Below are 21,391 nucleotides of genomic sequence, written 5' to 3' on the forward strand. Positions count from 1 at the left end.
GAAAAATGATTGGCTAGAACTTACAGAACCAGTTAGGCTGAGGAAGCAGGCTAGGAAGGTGGCAGAAATAACCCTGGACCACAGCCAAAAATCAGAGAATGCTCCTAATGCCACAGCCTGCAAAGCCCTCACCATCAGTCCTCGATGCTCTGGACACTGCCCCTGTGGCCCCTGGAGACGACACCACCACCACTATCACCAGAATGGACTGTCCACAATCCCTGCTTCCTTAGAAAATATATTTCTGCTGGCGTACAGAAATATAAACTGATCCTGTATCCAGCCACCTTGATAAACTTCCCTATTATTTCTAACAATCTGTTTTAGAGGGGGTTTTCTGTGTCATCTGAAAACAGTGAAGCTCCATTCAAAGTCCAGGAAAGGAATACCCACATGGCTGAGCCCAGGTCACATGCCTGAAAACTGGTTAAGCAAATATCTGGCATTTTTAGTTTCCATAGTGAGAGGAAGACACTTCTTCCCACCAAGCTTCATAAAATGGGGAATTCTCCAGATACAAGAATGGGACAGAAAAAACTATTTTTGGTAAAATTCAGAGTACACTGTAGGAAAACATTCTATCAGAAATGATCATGACAGAAATAATAGAAATAATTATATAAAATAAGAAGAAATATTATAAATTAATAATCAAATATATAACATAAAAAATAAGGAGGCATACAGACAACCAAGGATCATTAGGATACAAAAATAATCATTATATTCTAAGTAAAAGTAAACACAAGAATGATACAATCTTAAAATATGAACACCACACTTGGATTATCTCATGGATCCTTCAGAGCAGGTGGAATTCATTCCTCTCCATTCCTCCTGTAATTCCAGAATACAGTCAGTGAACTTTAAATAATGCATCAACAGCCAACTGTTCAAAACCTTGAATGTTCTGTAAATGTCTCATCATATAAGACCAATGGACCCCTAAAGGAAAAATTATCACAGAGGAGCAAAGAACTAGAAACACAGCAAATAATTACTTTTCTGTCTCTCTCCTCTCCTCCCTGAGGGGCATCTTATGGTTCTTCCTTCAAAGAAAAAAAAAAAAAAATACAAAGAACAGAAACTCAAACAAGAATGAAGAGACTATGATCTCCTTTATTGTCTATGTGTATTCTTGTCCAGTTTTTTCATTCTTAATTTTCTTCTCACATGTTAAAGTGGACCTGAGGTAATTCATACTTTTATAAAAGCTGAAAATATTTGCAAAAGATAAATTACTTTGGCCTATTTACTCTAGATTAATTTCAAGTGGGAGAGTGGGGAGAGCTTCATAAAAGGGATGAGCTGGGGCCCGAAGGAGGAATAAGAAAGAGAAAGGAAGAGGCAATGTTTCGGGCTGAGGAATAACACAAACAGAACTGAGAACATCCAAGGTCTATTCAATGAGCTGAGAGCAGAATGACTACAGCCCAGACCTACTAACACTATGATGTAAAGAGCCTTTAATAAACAGACGGGAAACCTGGAAGAGAAGCAGTTTGGGGAAAGACTAATTTAGTTATGGACAGATTAAGAGCTGCCCATGAAATACTTCAAATAATGTTACCAAGTAGGCAGTTGGAAATAGAGACTCGGGAAGAGGCTAGAGATCTAGATTAGGAACCACCCCACACGTAGATCACGGTCAAAGCCACAGAACAGGCACTTGGGACTAGTGTTAAATGAGCCCCAGGCTACCAGACACTTCGGTGAAAACTCCTAATCAAACGTAGAACCAAATGTGGTGATTAATAATTTTAGATTGCCTAAAGGCAATGCAATGAATTCTGTAAACTAATTCTTCTGTTCAGAATAGATTTTCTTTCAAATATTGAAATTCTATATAGACACATATACAAACACTGCAGTTCAGGAGAGAAGTCCTCCGAGATCAGAACACTGCTGACCCCTGGGCCGCATTTTCAGTTTACAGCGTCTCTCCATGCAAGATCTCACTGCATCTCCCTGCAGCAGTGCTGAGCTCACAAGGCTCAATGGCACTATTCCCCTTTTAGACATGAACAAACTGAGGCTGAATGAGAAAACGACCTGCTCAAGTGGCAGAATCCAGACCCTGAACACAGGTCACGTGACTCCAAACCCAGCGTTATTACATCTGAATGATCAGAGAAACAGCTACAGCAAGAGGGTCTTGAATCTTCATGCAGCTAATCTCTGAATACTATTTTTCAAGTGCATAAGGAGGATTTTTCATTTTGTAGTTTTTAAATTTTAAGGCTTTTTTTCTTATAAAAATCAATACACGCTCATTGCAAAAAAGTTGTAATTTTACAAAACTGTATGGTATCTCCCCAAAATCTCAACTCTCAAGGTATCTGCTACAAATAGTTTCGAGTCTATTCCACAAGACCATTTTCTCTATTTATTTTATCAATGCACATTAGGAGCTGTATAAATGTGTCACGTGCTGGAATATATTTACATACTTGCAAATGTTTTGATTGGATCGATTTTTAGAAGCAGAATGTTGGGTCACAGAGGAAACTTGACATTTTAACAGCTATTGCCAAACTGCTTTCCAAAGAGGCAGTACCAATTTCTACTGACATACAATATGTGACTGACAAATCTGATTACTTAAAATGTAAAATGTCTACAACAAACAAAACATCATAAACGAAGTTCATGCAAAAAACAAACTGAACAAGAGTTAATTAAAGAGTTAATGTCAAAGAGTTAATTCCTCCAATATATGAAAATTTCTTACAAATAAAAAATTACAAATTAAAAAAATGAGCAAAGGCTATAAAAATAAGTATAAATACAAATGGTCAAAATATATATAAACCAACATTTAATCCCATTCAGTAAACAAATCCAAATTAAACAAAAGCAATATATTATTTTTACCCATCAAGTTGGCCAAAATAAATTTAAAGACTAATATATCTCACAGAGCATGGGGACAGGGAACCAAGCTCCCTCGCAGACTGCTGGAAAAAGGGTATTAATGGCTCAACTTCTGCAGAGCATCTTGCCCAGGTGTGAACATTTAATGTATGTGGACGCTACCCAGCAATTCCACTTTTAGGAATTGATCCCACATCAGTAACCAGACAAGTGCACAACCATTTATTTACAGTAATGTTCAATACAATGCTGAAAAGAATAGCAAAAGTGTGGAAACAGTCTCAATCAGTCCGTCAATCAGAAATTAAATAAAGTATGATAAAACCGTACAATGGAATGTAATATAGCCATAACAATGATGGTGTGATAGCTATTCACTTTACCATGGGAAAATGTCCATGATATTAAGAAATATACAGAACAGTTCCATTTATATATATGTATACAGCCATAGGAAAAATTTCTTAAGATATATGTATTTCAGAATAGCAATAGTAGTTATATCTACATGGAGGATGTTTCATTAAAAAAAAAAAAAGACAGGAAACACTGAAAAGTTGGGAATCAGTGGGCCAGAACCAGATGAGGTTATAAATCTTCTCACATTCTGAAATTCTATATAATAATTAAGGAAATATTTACTCTAGGGTGCTTTTTCATCATTAAAAAAAACCTCCTCAAGATTTATTCTTTCCCCATATCTTTTGAGGAGACTAAAATATAAGCAATATAATAATTATCATTAACATGATATTTGACTTTTTAAATAATAATGTGGCTGCATCTTGGGAGTACAGAGAAGGGGTAGAGAGAATAAAGAGATGATAAAACCCCAGCCTACACTAAATCTTTCTCAGGTTTCAAAACTCCCAAAGAACATCAATGCAAATCTCCAAATTCAGGTCCTAGAGCCAGAAATGGGGACTCACTGTTCATAAAGATCTATGAATATAATATTATCCTATTAACAAGATATTACCATTCCTGGATTGTAACTGCACAAGAGAAGTTAAGGCAAATACAAGTTAAACTTACATTTAACTATCAGATGGAATATACTACCTAACCTTTACTCATCACATTTATAAAAAAGGTTTATAAAAGCATTATTCAAAATATGGTTTCAACTCTTAAAGATTATATGTGGTAAAAAAAGAGCAACAATTAAATAATTACCTCTCCTATGAAGACTACTATAACACAGTCCAACTTCTCTTCAGGATACAGATTATCAATAAGGGAATGAAGAGTTTCTATGAGGTAAGATTTAACTTCTCTCTTCACTGTGGGAACTCCCATTACTATTGAAACTGAAACAAAATAATGATAGTAATTATATTAAGAGATTTTGCAAAGACAATGCAGAAAAACACCATTGTTTTACAAGTATTATACCCTCTCAAATTGATAGAAATAATTGGGGGATCAAAATATACTACATTGAAAGAAAGAAAAATAATCAAAGAATATGGGGCACACCTATTATACAGTAATTCTTTTCCACATGGCTTCTCCATAAGAAAAGAAATAATGTCAAAGAACTGATAAAGATGAAAGACATTAAACCACACGTTAAAAATGAACGATGGTAAAGTATAAACAACAGATTTTATTTTACAACTAAAACTTACAAACATTAAACACATCTTAAAAATTAAAGTCTCACATGTCATGTATAAGATGTCCTAAGGAGGACACAACATCACTTCTATGGTTTTCTTCCCAAATTCATAACCTCAATCTAACCATGAAGAAATGTCAGACAAATCCAAATTAGGGGGACACTCCCCAAAGATCAAGAAAGACAGAGAAAGGATGAGGAACTGTCCCCGACTGGAGAAGACTAAGGGAACATGACAATTACATGAAATATGGGATCCTGAGTTAGATCCTGGAACAGAATAATTAAATAATAATAATAATAATAAAATGACAAACTCTAAGATCTAAGGTTAACAGCATAGCATCAATGTTAATTTCCTGGTTTTGATCATTGTTCAATAGCTATACAAGGTGTGAACATTTACGGAAACTGGGTGAGGTATACGGAAACTGTGTACTATTCATGCAACTTTTTTTAAGTCTAAAATTACAGTCACTTCTACTATAATGCTTGTTTTGAAATGCAAATTGTTCCTACATGATTAATACATTAGAGAACAATTTGAGCATGAAGTCAATTTCACATTTGCTTTTATGCAATTTCTCCCCTGGGACAAACACTCACTAGGTGAACAAAGAAAACGGTACCCATTTGAATACTTGGTTCAGAATACTGAACCAAGCCATGTAGAAATACCCAAAATGCACAGCTGCCTCAGTTCACTGCATGCTGTGAACCACAGCTATCTACACCTGGTGTTACAACTTTCTGCCAGATTTCAGTCAATCCGCTTTGTACCACTTCACAAAAAGGTTCCAAGCTGCAGTCCTTCTGAAGCCCACTTTAACAAGCAAACCTCAAGTCTTTTTCAAGGTAGAATACCATACTTATTGTAGTATTTATGCATTTCTCCATCATTTAATACGTGCAAAATTGTGCCACTGCTTTCATTAGCTTATCTTTTCTTTATGTGTAACTGACAAAGCTTTTGAGTGTTGTGATCCTAACCCCATTTATCTTTTATTGCACAATTTTGCATAGCACAGTAATATTTAGGAACACATATGTTATATTAGAGTACTTCACAGTTAGTTTTTAAATGTAATATCTTTAAAAGTCTTAGGGACTTCCCTGGTGGTACAGTGGTTGAGACTCCGTGCTTCCACTGCACGAGGCACGGGTTCAACCCCTGGTCAGGGAACTAAGATCCCGCATGCTGCGCAGCGTGGCCAAAAAATTTTAAAAATAAAAACATAAAATAAAAAAGTCTTAGTATCCTAAGTGTTACAGATCAGTAGAAAAGTATTTTGCAAAAGTTAAAATTAAGTCTTAATTATGTAACAATTTATTGGAGATACTACAAAACACTTAGAGGTCACAGAATTCTAAAGCTAGAAGGAAGTGTAAAGATCATGGATCCATGATTCTACCACCATGATTCTGCAGTTCTAAGGTCCAAATAGCTTAAGGGAGTCCCCCAAGTTTCCATACCACATTCCTCTCTTCCATTTTGGGATGAAGAGTTTTCAAGGGCTCAAAAAAAAGATTTGCTATATTTGTTCTGAACATATGCATTGAACACTTATTAAATGCAAGGCATTATTTGAGGTGTTAGGAATATAACAGCATAGATAAGGTCCCTGCCGTCATGGGACCTTTCTTACATTCTACAAGAGGGAAAAAGATAAATAATTTTAGAGGGTGATATGTAGTATATGAATTAAAACATGGCAATATTAGAAAGAGTGGGTGGGGAGGGGGAAGAGGAAGTACCTCTACAGATAGTGCAGTCATGGAAAGACTCTCTGATATCAACTGAGCTGGTACTTAATGATGAGAAAGAAAAGAGAAAGAAGATGAGGAAACAGCTAGGCGCTGAAGAGAGGATGATCTGAACAGTCAAGCAATAGCAAGAATAGAATGTCTCTAAAGCAGAATCAGCCTAGATTCAGAGGAATTAGTTAGGGATCTGATCACATATACCCTTAAATTTAGTTTTAATTCTGAGGGCAAGAGAAAGCCATTGTAAGGTTGTAAGCAGGGGAGTGACAACACCCAATTTGTAATTTTAAAAGATGACCAAATTTTACGGAGAACAGAGACATAAAAGTGTTAACGAGTATAAAAGTATTTTGGAGAGATCAGTTAGGAAGTTACTGCAGTAATTTAAGGAAAAGATGGTGGTTTGAATTAGGATGTTTGAAGTTGGAGATGAGTGAGCAGATCTGGGATCCACTGTGGAGACCCTCACCAATGGGGCTTATGGCTGGCAGAGATAAGGGAAGGGGAGGGTCAAGGATGACCTGAGTAAGTGGACATGGGATCTTTTACTGAGAATAACACACCTGAGGGGGAAAGGGCTCCCAATCAAGATTTCTGTTTTGACCATGTTACCCTGAGATGCCTAAAGACAGGATGAGTAACCCCGGAAGCAGATTTCCATATACTTTAATCTACCTCAGAATTTTAAAATATTTAGAATATACATTAAGAGTATAAACTATGCTATGAAGCATTTCTATGAAATGTTAACGCATATGAAGTTCAAAAACTTTGTTCACAGAAAAAGCAAAATCCATGCTGACTCTAGCGTATGCAAAGAAAAATGGCATAAAGTAATAATGCAAATTCTCTATTCCCTACCAGTCTTAGGTTGTTCTGTTTCTGTTTTAAGTTTAGATGGCATGTTTAGAGAAGAAGCCACTTCTCCCAAATAGACTGTTTTGGAGCTGAAATTTAAATTCTTTAGTTTAAACCAAGGCACTCAAGGACTCCAAAAGCACTAAAAAGGAAAGTACTAATTTCGGCTAAATCTACAGAATTAGAGTATCCATGCTAGGGGTAATTCACAAAATACCACCAAAAAAGACAGCTTTTCCTGCCTTCTGGGCATGTTGTAAGGTCCCCTTAGGTTGGGGAGCTGGGGGGAGGGGATGTGACTAGTAACAGACAATGAGTCACCCCCATGTATAACTCACTGCTGAACACATGTAACTGCAGTGTGAAATCCTTCCTGCTCAGTAGAGCCACCAGGAACATTCAATACGGCAAATGCTCCATCAGCCTGGATCTCTTGAGTGGTCAGTGATGTACAAGGCTCCCTGCTAACCCTGATGAATGTGTACTTTAGCAGAAATAAATAAATAAATAAACCTTAAATTACTTAAATTCCTGAGATTTGGGGGTTGTTAGTTACCACCTCATAACCCAGCCTGTCCTGTTTGATACAATTGTTCTTCTATGGTTTATAATGTAGAAAATGAATGTATTCTAAGGGGTCAGAGTTCAGAAGAAAAAATGTCAGCAACATAAACAATGGGGCCACGACATCCTTTAAGAAGGAGCAAGGTGGACTGAGGATCCAAACAGAAACAGAGCCCAAGGGCTGGACAGAGTACTGTGTTTCACTGATTCACTGTCCAATACTTCCTATTCAAGTATTAATTGTGCATCTGTAATACATCTGTTATGCACTAGACAATCTAAAACACAGTCATCAGAAAGGTAAGGCCACTGCCTCATGGAGTTTATAATCTGACAGAGCTATCATCTGTTGTATCAGTTTTTTTCAACTTTCCCAGGAAGTTTTCAAATTCTAGTACTTATTTCCTTTAAAATCAAGAAAAATTTAGGAACAATCTTAATCTGGCATTCTTGATCTTCAATTCCTCAGTCTACCTCCAGTTAAAACTAAATTACTTTCCTTTTTAAATATTTATTGCTAGTCAAATATTTTAGCCTATCATGCTTCCTTATGGTTTTAATCAATTATTCCTCATTTCTTCCCTTATGTCCTATGGCAATTTTTTTTCTCCTGCTGCTTAGTTGCACCCTCTCTGTCTCCATCTTCACCTTTCTCTTTCCTGAAATGAACGGCTAGAGAACCTTGAAGGCTAAGTCTTGGGCCCTAGGTGACTTCATCCATCTCTGTATCCTCAACAACCAGTCACTTGCAAATGATGACTCATAAAATTAAATCTAATTCAGATGTCTCTTTTGAGTTCCAGAACTATATCCCACTGCCTATCTTCCACTACAATAACTCAAGATCACCTCCTAACTTAACATATCCAAATTTAATTGATGATCCTCTCTTGCAAACCAATTCTGCAAATCATTTTCTGTTGTCCCCATCTCAATGAAAAGCACTCACCGGGCTTCCCTGGTGGCGCAGTGGTTGAGAATCCGCCTGCCAATGCAGGGGACACGGGTTCGAGCCCTGGTCTGGGAGGATCCCACATGCCGCGGAGCAACTGTGCCCGTGAGCCACAACTGCTGAGCCTGCGCGTCTGGAGCCTGTGCTCCGCAACAAGAGAGGCCGCGATAGTGAGTGGCCCCCGCTTGCCACAACTAGAGAACGCCCTCGCACAGAGGCAAAGACCCAACACAGCCAAAAATAAATTAATTAATTAATTAAGAATGCAAATGACCCAAGGATCAGGTGTTTCAATTTAAAAAAAAAAAAAAGCACTCACCATCCGTCCAGTTACACGATTCAGAAGGCTAGGACTTATCCTTGACCACTCCCTCTACCTCAGTCCACAAAGCCAGTCCCTCACTATGTCCTCCCACGCATGTCCCCATGCATTGCAAACGACTCTAAATCCAATTCTTCTTTTCATCTCTACCATCAGTACACCCTAGTCCAAGCTTATCCTCTCTCAAGTGGATCACTGCAACAGCCTCTCATCGGGTCCTTTCCATCTGTTCTTCTTCACACATCCTCATTTTTCCCATTGCAGCAAATGTGATCCCTGCACAATTTAAATCATATACAGTCATCCTTACTAAGTCCTGCTTAAAACCCTTCACTGGCTTCTTTCTGCTCTTAGGAGGAAAGCCCAAATCCTATAAATGGCCTGCAAAGCCCTGCCTTGTCTTGCCCTGACACATCTCTAGTCTCATCTTGCTTCATGCTTCCCCTCAATCTACACATCAATGACAGTGGCCTTCTTTCATTTTCTAGAATATTCCATGATCCCTTCCATCACAAGGCTTTTGTGCTGCTCTTCTCCTTTTCTGAAATACTCTTTTCTCCCATGTGGGAGACAGCATAATGACCCCTCAAAGATGCCAAAACCCTAATTCCTGGAACTTGTGACTATATTACCTTATATGCCAAAATGACTCTGCAGATGTGATTAAGGCTCTTGAGATGGAAGACTGTCCTGGCTTATCCAAGCGAGCCCAATGTACTCACAAGGGTCCTTAGGAGAGGAAGGCAGGAGAGTCAGAGTGAGAGAAGATGTGACAATGAAGCAAGAGGGTCAGAGTCAGAGGGAGATTTGAAGATGCTATGCTCTGAAGATGAAAGAAGGGGCCACAAACTAAAGAATGTAGGTGGCCCCTAGGAGCTGGAAAAGGCAAGGAAATGGACTCTCCCCTAGAGCTTCCAGAAAGAACATGCCCCTGTTGACACACTGATTTTAGGACTTTTGACCTCCAAAACTGTAAGATAATAAGTTCATATTGTCTCGAGTCACTGGGTTTGTGGTAAGGTGCTACACAGCAGCAACAGGAAACTAATACACCCATATTTACCAGTAAACTACTTATTCCTCTGATCTCAGGTCAAGACTTCCCTAAACTCCTTAATTAATGGCCCTTCTATTCACTCTCAAATCATCCTTTATATCACTAATGTTGTAACTGTACAATTATTTATATAATTGATTAATTGACTAATGCATTCTCCTTTAGTAGAATGAAGCTCACAAGACTAGGAATCATGTCCAATTTTGTGTAACAAAGCACACAAAAGTGCCCATGGATTTTTTTTTTTAACTTCAGCAAATACTTCAAGAACTACCTGCTGTCCTCTACTAATCAGTAATGCCATTTTGGTAGGTAACCTGTGGAGGGTCTTTTCTCAGCCATCCTGCTCAGAATGGACCCTTCATCTGAAGACATGTGTGTTTCTTCAACTCAAAGAAATTTTCTTCTATTATTCGTTTGATTATTTCTCCCCTTCACTCTGTTCTCTCCTTCTGAAATTCCTATTAGGTAGATGTTAGAATGTTTGTCTATCCCAATTCTTTGTGCCCTTTATGTTGCATTCTGGACGAACTACACAGCTCAATCTTTCTGATCACTAATTCGATCTTCAGCTGCTTATCAGACCTATTTATATGGAAAATTAAATATAATTATTGACATAAAAACACAAAGATTTCTAACTGATCCTTTTATAATAGTCACTTATGAGTTGTCCTTTCTCATCCCTCTGAAAATATTTTATGTTTTATTTTTATATTCTGTGTGCTCTACAAGTCATTGAGTCATTCATGATGTTGGTCTTCTTAAGTGTTTGGGAACCCTAGTTGTATAAGATGGCCCTTTACCCATCTGTAGTTGCTGTGTCTGTTTACTGGAGCCTGCCTCTGTAAATCTGTGGGAGCATCTGGACGTGGTGTGGATGGGAGTTTTTTGTTCTGGACATGAGAATTCCAACCCCTCTCCTGAGCAGGTCAGTAGCCGTCTCCAGCACAATTCTCCCTCCTTACCCTTAGGAAGGCTTAGCTGGTCTGAGTGCTGATCCTTAATCAGCCTGACTGCTGAAGAACACAATTCTTAGCAAAAAATGCTTTTCTCTGATCTAAAAAACTGAAGTTCTTAATATAAAGTGCCTAGATAGGTTTTAGGGCTCCACAAAACCCCAGAAATTACATACAAAATTACTTCTTCTATGTGTATTTTTCTAAGTAGAAGGTTGATAACTTTCCTAAGATAGCCAAAGGGTTCTATTACTCTAAAAATGTTAAGAACCATTGCTGAAAGATTTTTAATGTAACTCTGTGGGTTGTCTGTTTTTTTCCCCCAAGTTGTCTGCTTTTTCTACCTTTAAAAAACAGTTTCAGCTTAATAAGGATGTTAACCACTGAAAAGCTGGTTGACTAAGATGGTATTTATTTATGATGGATAAAGTCATAAACAAATGGGCTAGAATAAGCATCTTCAAAAAAGAAAGAGAATGTCACATTCATAAAATAAAAAGAGCTGACTATAAAAGAACTTACTAGAGACCTTGGAAGTTTTAAATGACTTTAAAAATACTTCTACTTTCTTTTCATTTGCTTCTTATTCATGAGGAAATAGTCTAAACCAAAAAATGCATGAAATGGCTAAGGCAACTTACCCAAATAGTGATGATTAAAGGAAGAGACACACTATCAACTTCAGAAATAATTAATGATCAATGTTTTAAAGAACATAATTTAGAACATACTACATATCTTATTAGTCTTTGTAATCCAGTATGTACTGTAAAAATAAATATTTCTTGAATCAATAAAGACATGGAAGAATGAGTTAGTCTGAACATAATTTAAGAGTTATCACCTCCATAGGAAAAGGGTATACTTTTAAATGATTCATAAAATAGAAAGATGGCAGAACTAAAAAATGATGAATGTGAAAACTTAAACTTAGAAAATGTTACCAAAAACCAGTAAAATACCTAAGAATCCTATTGAATCAAATGCAGATTGAATCAGCTTTTCAAAAACATTATCATAAAAGATGCATTTCAATACCTAAGAAGTAATGATTTTGTCATTTGTTAAAGACTTAGGAGCAAAATATTTTTGTCTCTACATCCTAAAATCTACAAAGAAAAGATTAACAAAGTCGAAGTGGAGAAATAAAAAGTATAAGAGAATCATATATAAGTCCCACAAGGAAAACTCAAGAAGCTCTGGTGACTCTAACAAGAGGAGAAAAAAATGCCATAGATTATCTTTTAGGTATTTTGGGAAAAAGATGCAAACCAAATTATTTCTATTATTGCATGAAAGGTTAAATATAAGTGACTATATACTTATATTTCTGTAAGAAAAGTAGGGGCAGACATACGAAAAACTTTCTTGACATGACTGTAAGAGCTATTAATGTTGAAATAAAATACAAGGAAAAAAAAGTTATTTCTTTACCTCTCAAATTTTTAAAATAGAAAAGTTTCAAAAGTTTAAACATTGTTTTGCCTGGAGATAGCGACTGAACTAGATGTCTCATAATCCTTTTCAGCTCTATTACTCTCGTCTTTGGAGAAAAATATCCAACTCCCCTCAACATGGAGTTTAGAATGACTCCTAAGTTACTATGCACAGATCAAGAACTTTTATTCTTTGACCTGCCTTTTTTTTTTTTTTTTAACATCTTCATTGGACTATAATTGTTTTACAATGCTGTGTTAGTTTCTGCTGTATAGCAAAGTGAATCAGCTATATGCGTACATATATCCCCATATTCCCTCCCTCTTGCGTCTCCCTCCCACCCTCCCTATCCCACTCCTCTAGGTGGTCACAAAGCACCGAACTGATCTCCCTGAGCTACGCAGCTGCTTCCCACTAGCTAGCTATTTTACATTTGGTTGTGTATATATGTCAATGCTACTCTCTCACTTCATCCCAGCTTACCCTTTCCCCTCCCCGAGTCCTCAAGTCCATTCTCTACATCTGCGTCTTTATTTCTGTCCTGTCCTTAGGTTCACCAGTACTGTGGTCGTTTTTTTTTTTAGATTCCATATATATGTATTTGCTTTTCTCTTTATGACTTACTTCACTCTGTATGACAGACTCTAGGTCCATCCACCTCACTACAAATAACTCAATTTCGTTTCTTTTTATGTCTCAGTAATATTCCATTGTATATATGTGCCACATCTTCTTTATCCATTCATCTGTCGATGGACACCTAGGTTGCTTCCATGTCCAGGCTATTGTAAATAGTGCTGCAATGAACATTGTGGTACATGACTCTTTTTGAATTATGCTTTTCTCAGGGTATATGCCCAATAGTGGGATTGCTGGGTCGTATCGTAGTTCCATTTTTAGTTTTTTAAGGAACCTCCATACTGTTCTCCATAGTGGCTGTATCAATTTACATTCCCACCAACAGTGCAAGAGCGTTCCCTTTTCTCCACACCCTCTTCAGTATTTATTGTTTGTAGAATTATTGATGATGGCCATTCTGACCGGTGTGAGGTGATACCTCATTGTGCTTTTGATATGGTTTTCTCTAATGATTAGTGATGTTGAGCATCTTTTCATGTGTTTGTTGGCAATCTGTATATCTTCTTTGGAGAAATGTCTATTTAGGTTTTCTGTCCATTTTTGGATTGGATTGTTTTTTTGAGATTGAGCTGCATGAGCTGCTTGTATATTTTGGAGATTAATCCTTTGTTAGTTGGTTCGTTTGCAAATATTTTCTCCCATTCTGAGGGTTGTCTTTCTGTCTTGTTTATGGTCTCCTTTGCTGTGCAAAAGCTTTTAAGTTTCATTAGGTCCCATTTGTTTATTTTTGTTTTTATTTCCATTTCTCTATGAGGTGGGTCAAAACGGATCTTGCTGTGATTTATGTCACAAAGTGTTCTGCCTATGTTTTCGTCTAAGAGTTTTAGAGTGGTTGGCCTTACATTTAGGTCTTTAATCCATTTTGAGTTTATTTTTGTGTATGGTGTTAGGAAGTGTTCTAATTTCATTCTTTTACATGCAACTGTCCAGTTTTCCCAGCACCACTTACTGAAGAGGCTGTCTTTTCGCCAGTGTATTCTCTTGACTCCTTTATCAAACATAAGGTGACCATATGAGCATGGGTTTATCTCTGGGCTTTCTATCCGGTTCCACTGATCTATATTTCTGTTTTTGTGCCAGTACCATACTGTATTGATTACTGTAGCTTTGTAGTATAGTCTGAAGTCCAGGAGCCTAATTCCTCCAGCTCCGTTTTTCTTTCTCAAGATTGCTTTGGCTATTCGGGATCTTTTGTGTTTCCATACAAGTTGTGAAATTTTTTGTTCTAGTTCTGTGAAAAATGCCAGTGATAGTTTGATAGGCATTGCATTGAATCTGTAGATTGCTTTGGGTAATATAGTCATTTTCACAATGCTGATGCTTCCAATCCGAGAATATGGTATATCTCTCCATCTGTTTGTATTATCTTTAATTTCTTTCATCAGTGTCTTATAGTTTTCTGCATACAGGTCTTTTGTCTCCTTAGGTAAGTTTATTCCTAGATATTTTATTCTTTTTGTTGCAATGGTAAATGGGAATGTTTCCTTAATTTCTCTTTCAGATTTTTCATCATTAATGTATAGGAATGCAAGAGATTTCTGTGCATTAAATTTGTATCCTGCTACTCTACCAAATTCATTGATTAGCTCTAGTAGTTTTCTGGTAGCATCTTTAGGATTCTCTATGTGTAGTATCATGTCATCTGCAAACAGTGACGGTTTTACTTCTTCTTTTCCGATTTGGATGCCTTTAATTTCTGTTTCTTCCCTGATTGTTGTGGCTAAAACTTCCACAACTATGTTGAAAAATAGTGGTGAGAACGTGCAACCTTGTCTTGTTCCTGATCTTAGAGGAAATGCTTTCAGTTTTTCACCATTGAGAACGATGTTGGCTGTGGGTTTGTCATATATGGCCTTTATTATGTTGAGGAAAGATCCCTCTATGCCTACTTTCTGGAGGGTTTTTATCACAAATGGGTGTTGAATTTTGTCAAAAGCTTTTTCTGCATCTATTGAGATGATGATATGGTTTTTATCCTTCAGTTTGTTAATATGGTGTATCACATTGACTGATTTGCATATATTGAAAAATCCTTGCATTCCTGGGATAAGCCCCACTTGATCATGATGTATGATCCTTTTTATGTGCTGTTGGATTCTGTTTGCTAGTATTCTGTTGAGGATTTTTGCATCTATGTGCATCAGTGACATTGGCCTGTAGTTTTCTTTTTTTGTGACATCTCTGTATGGTTTTGGTATCAGGGTGATGATGGCCTCACAGAATGAGTTTGGGAGTGTTCCTCCCTCTGCTGTATTTTGGAAGAGTTTGAGAAGGATAGGTGTTAGCTCTTCTCTAAATGTTTGATAGAATTCGCCTGTGAAGCCATCTGGTCCTGGGCTTTTGTTGGTTGGAAGATTTTTAATCACACTTTCAGTTTCAGTGCTTGTGACTGGTCTCTTTATATTTTCTATTTCTTCCTGGTTCAGTCTCAGAAGGCTGTGCTTTTCTAAGAATTTGTCGATTTCTTCCAGGTTATCTGTTTTATTGGCATAGAGTTGCTTGTAGTGCTCTCACATGATCCTTTGTATTTCTGCAGTGTCAGCTGTTACTTCTCCTTTTTCATTTCTTATTCAGTTGATTTGAGTCTTCTCCTTTTTTTTCTTGATGAGTCTGGCTAATGGTTTATCAAATTTGTTTATCTTCTCAAAGAACCAGCTTTTAGTTTCATTGTTCTTTACTACTGTTTCCTTCATTTCTTTTTCATTTATTTCTGATCTGATCTTTATGATTTCTTTCCTTCTGCTAACTATGGGGTTTTTTTGTTCTTCTTTTCTAATTGCTTTAGGTATAAGGTTAGGTTGTTTATTTGAGATTTTTCTTGTTTCTTTAAGTAGGATTGTATTGCTATAAACTTCCCTCTTAGAACTGCTTTTGTCACATCCCACAGGTTTTCAGTCGTCGGGTTTTCATTGTCATTTGTTTCTAGGTATTTTTTGATTTCTTCTTTGATTTCTTCAGTGATCTCTTGGTTATTTAGTAGTGTATTGTTTAGCCTCCATGTGTTTGTATTTTTTACAGATTTCTTCCTGTAATTGATATGTAGTCTCATAGCGTTGTGGTCGGAAAAGATACTTGATGTGATTTCAATTTTCTTAAATTTACCAAGGCTTGATTTGTGACCCGAGATATGGTCTATCCTGGAGAATGTTCCATGAGCACTTGAAAAGAAAGTGCATTCTCTTGATTTTGGATGTAATGTCCTATAGATACCAATTAAGTCCATCTTGTTTAATGTGTCATTTAAAGTTTGTGTTTCCTTACTTATTTTCATTTTGGATGATCTGTCCATTGGTGAAAGTGGGGTGTTGAAGTCCCCTACTATGCTTCTGTTACTGTCAATTTCCCCTTTTATAGCTGTTAGCATTTGCTTTATGTATTGAGGTGCTCCTATGTTGGGTGCATAAATATTTAAAATGGTTGTATATTTTTCTTGGATTGATCCCTTGATTATTATTTAGTGTCCTTCTTTGCCTCTTGTAACAGTCTTTATTTTAAGTCTATTTTGTCTGATAAGAGACTTGCTACTCCAGCTTTCTTTTGATTTCCATTTGCATGGAATGTCTTTTTCCATCCCCTCACTTTCAGTCTGTATGTGTCCCTAGGTCTGAAGTGGGTCTCTTGTAGACAGCACATATATGGGTCTTGTTTTGGTATCCATTCAGCCAGTCTATGTCTTTTGGTTGGAACGTTTAATCCATTTACATTTAAGGTAATTATCGATATGTATGTTCCTACTACCATTCTCTTCATTGTTTTGGGTTTGTTTTTGTAGGTCCTTTTCTTCTCTTGTGTTTCCCACTTAGAGAAGTTCCTTTAGCATTTGTTGTAGAGCTGGTTTGGTGCTGCTGAATTCTCTTAGCTTTTGCTTGTCTGTAAAGGTTTTAATTTCTCTGTCAAAGCTGAATGAGATCCTTGCTGGGTAGAGTAATCTTGGTTGTAGGTTTTTCCCTTTCATCACTTTAAATATGTCCTGCCACTCCCTCCGGGCTTGCAGAGTTTCTGCTGAAAGATCAGCTGTTAACCTTATGGGGATTCCCTAGTATGTTATTTGTTGTTTTTCCCTTGCTACTTTTAATATTTTTTCTTTGTATTTAATTTTTGATAGTTTGAATAATGTGTGTCTCGGCGTGTTTCTCTTTGGGTTTATCCTGTATGGGACTCTGCGCTTCCTGGACTTGATTGACTATTTCCGTTCCCATGTTAGGGAAGTTTTCGACTATAACCTCTTCAAATATTTTCTCATCCTTTTCTTCTACTCTTCTTCTTCTGGGGTCCCTGTAATTCGAATGTTGGTGCATTTAATGTTATCTCAGAGGTCTCTGAGATTGTTCTCAATTCTTTTCATTCTTTTTTCTTTATTCTGCTCCCTGGCAGTTATTTCCACCATTTTATCTTCCAGGTCACTTATCCATTCTTCTTCCTCAGTTTTTCTGCTATTGATTCCTTCTAGAGTATTTTTAATTTCAGTTATTGTGTTCATCACTGTTTCTTTGCTCTTTAGTTCTTCTAGATCCTTGTTAAATGTTTTTTGTATTTTCTCCATTCTGTTTCCAAGATTTTGGATCATCTTTACTGTCATTACTCTGAATTCTTTTTCAGGTAGGTTGCCTATTTCGTCTTCATTTATTTGGTCTTGTAGGTTTTTACCTTGCTCCTTCATCTGTAACATATTTTTTGTCGTTTCTTTTTTTTTTGTTTTTTGATGGGTGAGGCTATATTCCTATTTTACTCGCTGTTTGGCCTGAGGTGTCCAGCACTGGAGTTTGCAGGCAGTTGGATAGAGCCAGGTCTTGGTGCTGAGATGAGAACCTCCAGGAGGCCTCACTCCGATTAATATTCCCTGGGGTCTGAGGTTCTCTGTTAGTCCAGCGGTTAGGAATTGGAGCCCCCATCACAGGAGCTCTGGCCCAACCTCTGTCCTGGGAACCAAGATCCTGCAAGCTGCATGGCACGGCAAAAAAAAAAAAAAAAGAAAGAAAGAAGAAAGAAAGAAAAAAGGAGCAGTACAATATCAAAGAATAAAAAACAAAATAAAATTAGAAAAATAAAAGATTTATTAGGAAAAATAAGAATATAAATGAATCAACAAGGTAAAACAGAACCCCAATCTTAAAGAGGAAAAAAGGGGAAAAAAAAAAGCCTTTGCTATGGGGGTAGAGTTTAGGCAGGGGTGGAACTTAGGCAGGGGTGGGGTTTAGGGTGGGGCGGAACTGGGGGGGGGTGACGTTTGAGCGTGGGGCGGGTCCTAGGCTCAAGACCCACACAGCCAGAAAAGGCCTTGGGGGTGGGGCCTAGGCAGGGTGACGTTCAAGCGTGGGGTGGGGCCTCTGCTTAGGACCTGCACGGAAGGGGAGATGCAGCACGTCCAAAGGAGGGCCTCTGGAGTGCAGAGTTCCGGAGTTTGGAGGTAAGGCCCTGAGTGAGGGTGTGTGGGTGGGGTTTAGGCCCAGCACGTTGCAGGGGGTCTCCGAGTGTAGAGGTGGTGGTGCAGGGGCGGGGCTTGGGCTCTGCATGGCAAGAGGGAGGCTCCAAGGGTAGAGGATTAGGCCCAGAAGCCCAACAGGCTCCCCAGTGCCTAAGTGGACAGGGAAAGCGCTGGCCGCATTCCCTTCTGTTCCTCCATGCCCCTCCCCCACCGTCTCCCCCAGGGTCTCCCCCGTCACCGCTCGACCCCTAACCGTGGGTGGGTCCCACTGGGTGTAGGAACTCCTCCCCTCTCCCAGCCACCCCTCAGGGGTGCTGGACCCAGAGGTCCGGCCTTTATTTTTGCTCCCCTTCCCTCCCTCCCACTCCCTCAGGACCCACGTGGCTGGAGGGGGCCTCGGTGGGCAGAGGATCAGGCCCGGGATCTCAGCAGGCTCCCAGGGGCCCAAGTGGGCAGGGGAAACCTGGCCATGCTCCCTTTTGATCCTCTGCCCTCCCAGTGGTTCCCCAATTTCCCACTTTGGCGTGGGATCCCTTCCCCTCCCCCAGCCGCCCCTCAGGGATGCCAGTCCCGTCCCGCCTCCACTTCTCCTCCCCCTTCACTCCCCCCACGCCCCACATCCTACCCCATCACTGGGGGTTCCTCCTGCCCCTTAGGTGTCCGTGGTCCCCCACCGGTGCCTGGTAGGTGCCCTAGTTGTGCAGAGACGCGAATTCTGCATCCTCCTAGTCCGCCATCTTGACTCCCGACCTGCCTGACTTCTCATCGTCAACATAATACTCCAAGACATAATTAAGACCAGCAGTGCAAATACAATAGGAAACAAAACAAACATACCTCCTGTTCTTCCATTACCAATCTGCACAACAGGTTGAAGGCTTCCTTCATTTTGTAATAAATGAGGCAAATGATAGTAAATACTTGGCACTTGAAGAGACTTTTTGCTTGTTAACTCCCTCAAGAGCTTTAGGGTACCATCTGAAATACAGAAGTATAATCAATCCACGGTAATACCTTACTTATAGAAGTTGCTGATGTTACAAAGATAGTGGTAAAAATTTATGAGAACTAAAAGAATTTTCTATCCTAATTTCATACTTTGGTCAATGAGATTTCTATGGACACTTAGGCAACCAGAGTCTCACAGAGTCATGATGATGCGAACAGTCTGAATGAAGCTAAAAAGGTCAGCCAGAGTACCACGAGAAGGTAGAATGTGAACCACTCACCTTTATAATGTGTCAGAACTCAAGCCCTGGGGGACAGACTCTAAACACGCTATCCATTCATGAAAATGTAGTAATAATAAGTACAATGACCACCCGTAACTTTCACTTTTTTATGCTATTACATTTGACCAAAATTTCACATGCAAGATTTTTTTTTAGTTCAAGTACACTAATTTAAACAGCACAAGCTGAGAATGTTTGGTACAGTTCATAACTTTCAAATCGTTTTTCAGTTTTTATGAGAGTAACCAATGAACCATTTAATATAAAAGAAAATAAAACCTTGATAGGATAATCAATATTGTTTTAAAATTCCATTGAACTAGAACTTAACCTTTTAAATAAGGACGTTAGCAGTAAGGACATGCAGTCTCAATAACAATTTTATACAGAGCAATATGAAAATTCCCTTAAAATATTCTGAATATTCAGAACCGAAAGTTCACAAAAGAAATGAAACTATCACACATGAAATTAAAGTTTAACCTCATGTAAAAGCAACAACTACAAATCACAAGACAACAATATCTACCCATCAAATTAAGTTAGCAGATTAAACAGTAATATTAAACTGTGGTGATAATATGATAAATGTTTCAGCTATTAAGAACAGCATCAAAACCCTTAAAACATTCCTGCCCTATTATTCAGTAATTTCCCTTTCAGGAATTTAACTTCTATGCAATCAGTAAATATTTAGTGAATTATCAGTTTTGTTCAGCCACCGTGGCATGTGTTCGGAAATCAACAGTCATCAAAACACAGATTCTGTTTTTAAGAAAGTCATAATCTAATGAAAATAGCTTAAGGCCTACCATAAAAGTAATTGATTTATATATAGAGATGTTCTTCACAGAGTTATAAATTGGGGGACAAAAACAACCCAGAAAAATCCTATTTGCCTAATTGTAGAAAAATATTTAATATATTATAGTATATGATTAGCTGACATATATGTCATCAAAAACGGTATTTTAAAAAAATATTCAATGCCATAGTAAAATGCTAATAGCATAATTTCAAGAGCAAAAATAAGGCCATAAAACACACAATTACAATTTTGAAGAAAAATATGCATGGAAAAAAGACTAGAAGAAAACAGAGAATGTTAACCATTCTATAATTTTAAATGTTACTGTGCCATAATACAAATTTTATAATCAGGAGGGGAAGAAAGGGGCATGAATCTCTAAAAATAAGGTAAGGTAGTGAATCTCAAGATGAGAGGAATTAATGGTGAAAGGTTATAACAGATAATGCTAAATGAAAAAGTATATTATTCTTGGAAGATTATGCAGATTTGGAGTCAACTGATTATATACATGTATCAATTTAGGCATTAGAATAAGAATAGGAAAGAAACAGAAGATGGTTGATATTCATTTCACTCAGACCAGAATTTCTCAGAGAGGGAACAGGTCAGGTACCCCCAAAAGTACCCATTATAAAACTATGTCTTTTTATTTCTTATAAGTCATATCTGAGAGCACTAATTGCTTCAAATAGCTCAAAGGTTCCCCAGAGTCCATTTGAAGTCCACACAAGTCACAACAGAAACATGCATAAACACCAAGTTAAATTTTAGTCTCATTCTAAATGTTTTTTTTAAAAGATGCTGGTTCTTCACTATTGGCAATGAAATTTATACAACTGAAACTTAACTTAATATTACTCTCTTTAAATCAAATTT

The 21,391-nt window shown here is 37.7% G+C and overlaps 1 protein-coding gene across 2 annotated transcripts in view; it reads right to left on the reverse strand.

Annotated features, from left to right (window-relative positions):
* The window catches only part of MGAT4A (alpha-1,3-mannosyl-glycoprotein 4-beta-N-acetylglucosaminyltransferase A), a 111,291-nt gene that overhangs the window by 40,036 nt on the left and 49,864 nt on the right, over window positions 1-21,391 (reverse strand). For both annotated transcript variants that reach the window (XM_061210478.1, XM_061210477.1), the window contains exons 4-5: window positions 19,310-19,450; window positions 4,051-4,184 (exon numbers count right to left, since the gene is read on the reverse strand). In XM_061210478.1, the coding sequence (XP_061066461.1) occupies window positions 4,051-4,184; window positions 19,310-19,450 (275 nt within the window). The remainder of the gene's footprint in view (window positions 1-4,050; window positions 4,185-19,309; window positions 19,451-21,391) is intronic.

This window comes from Eubalaena glacialis, chromosome 14 (assembly GCF_028564815.1).
Source record: "Eubalaena glacialis isolate mEubGla1 chromosome 14, mEubGla1.1.hap2.+ XY, whole genome shotgun sequence".
In the NCBI taxonomy this organism is placed as follows: domain Eukaryota; kingdom Metazoa; phylum Chordata; class Mammalia; order Artiodactyla; family Balaenidae; genus Eubalaena; species Eubalaena glacialis.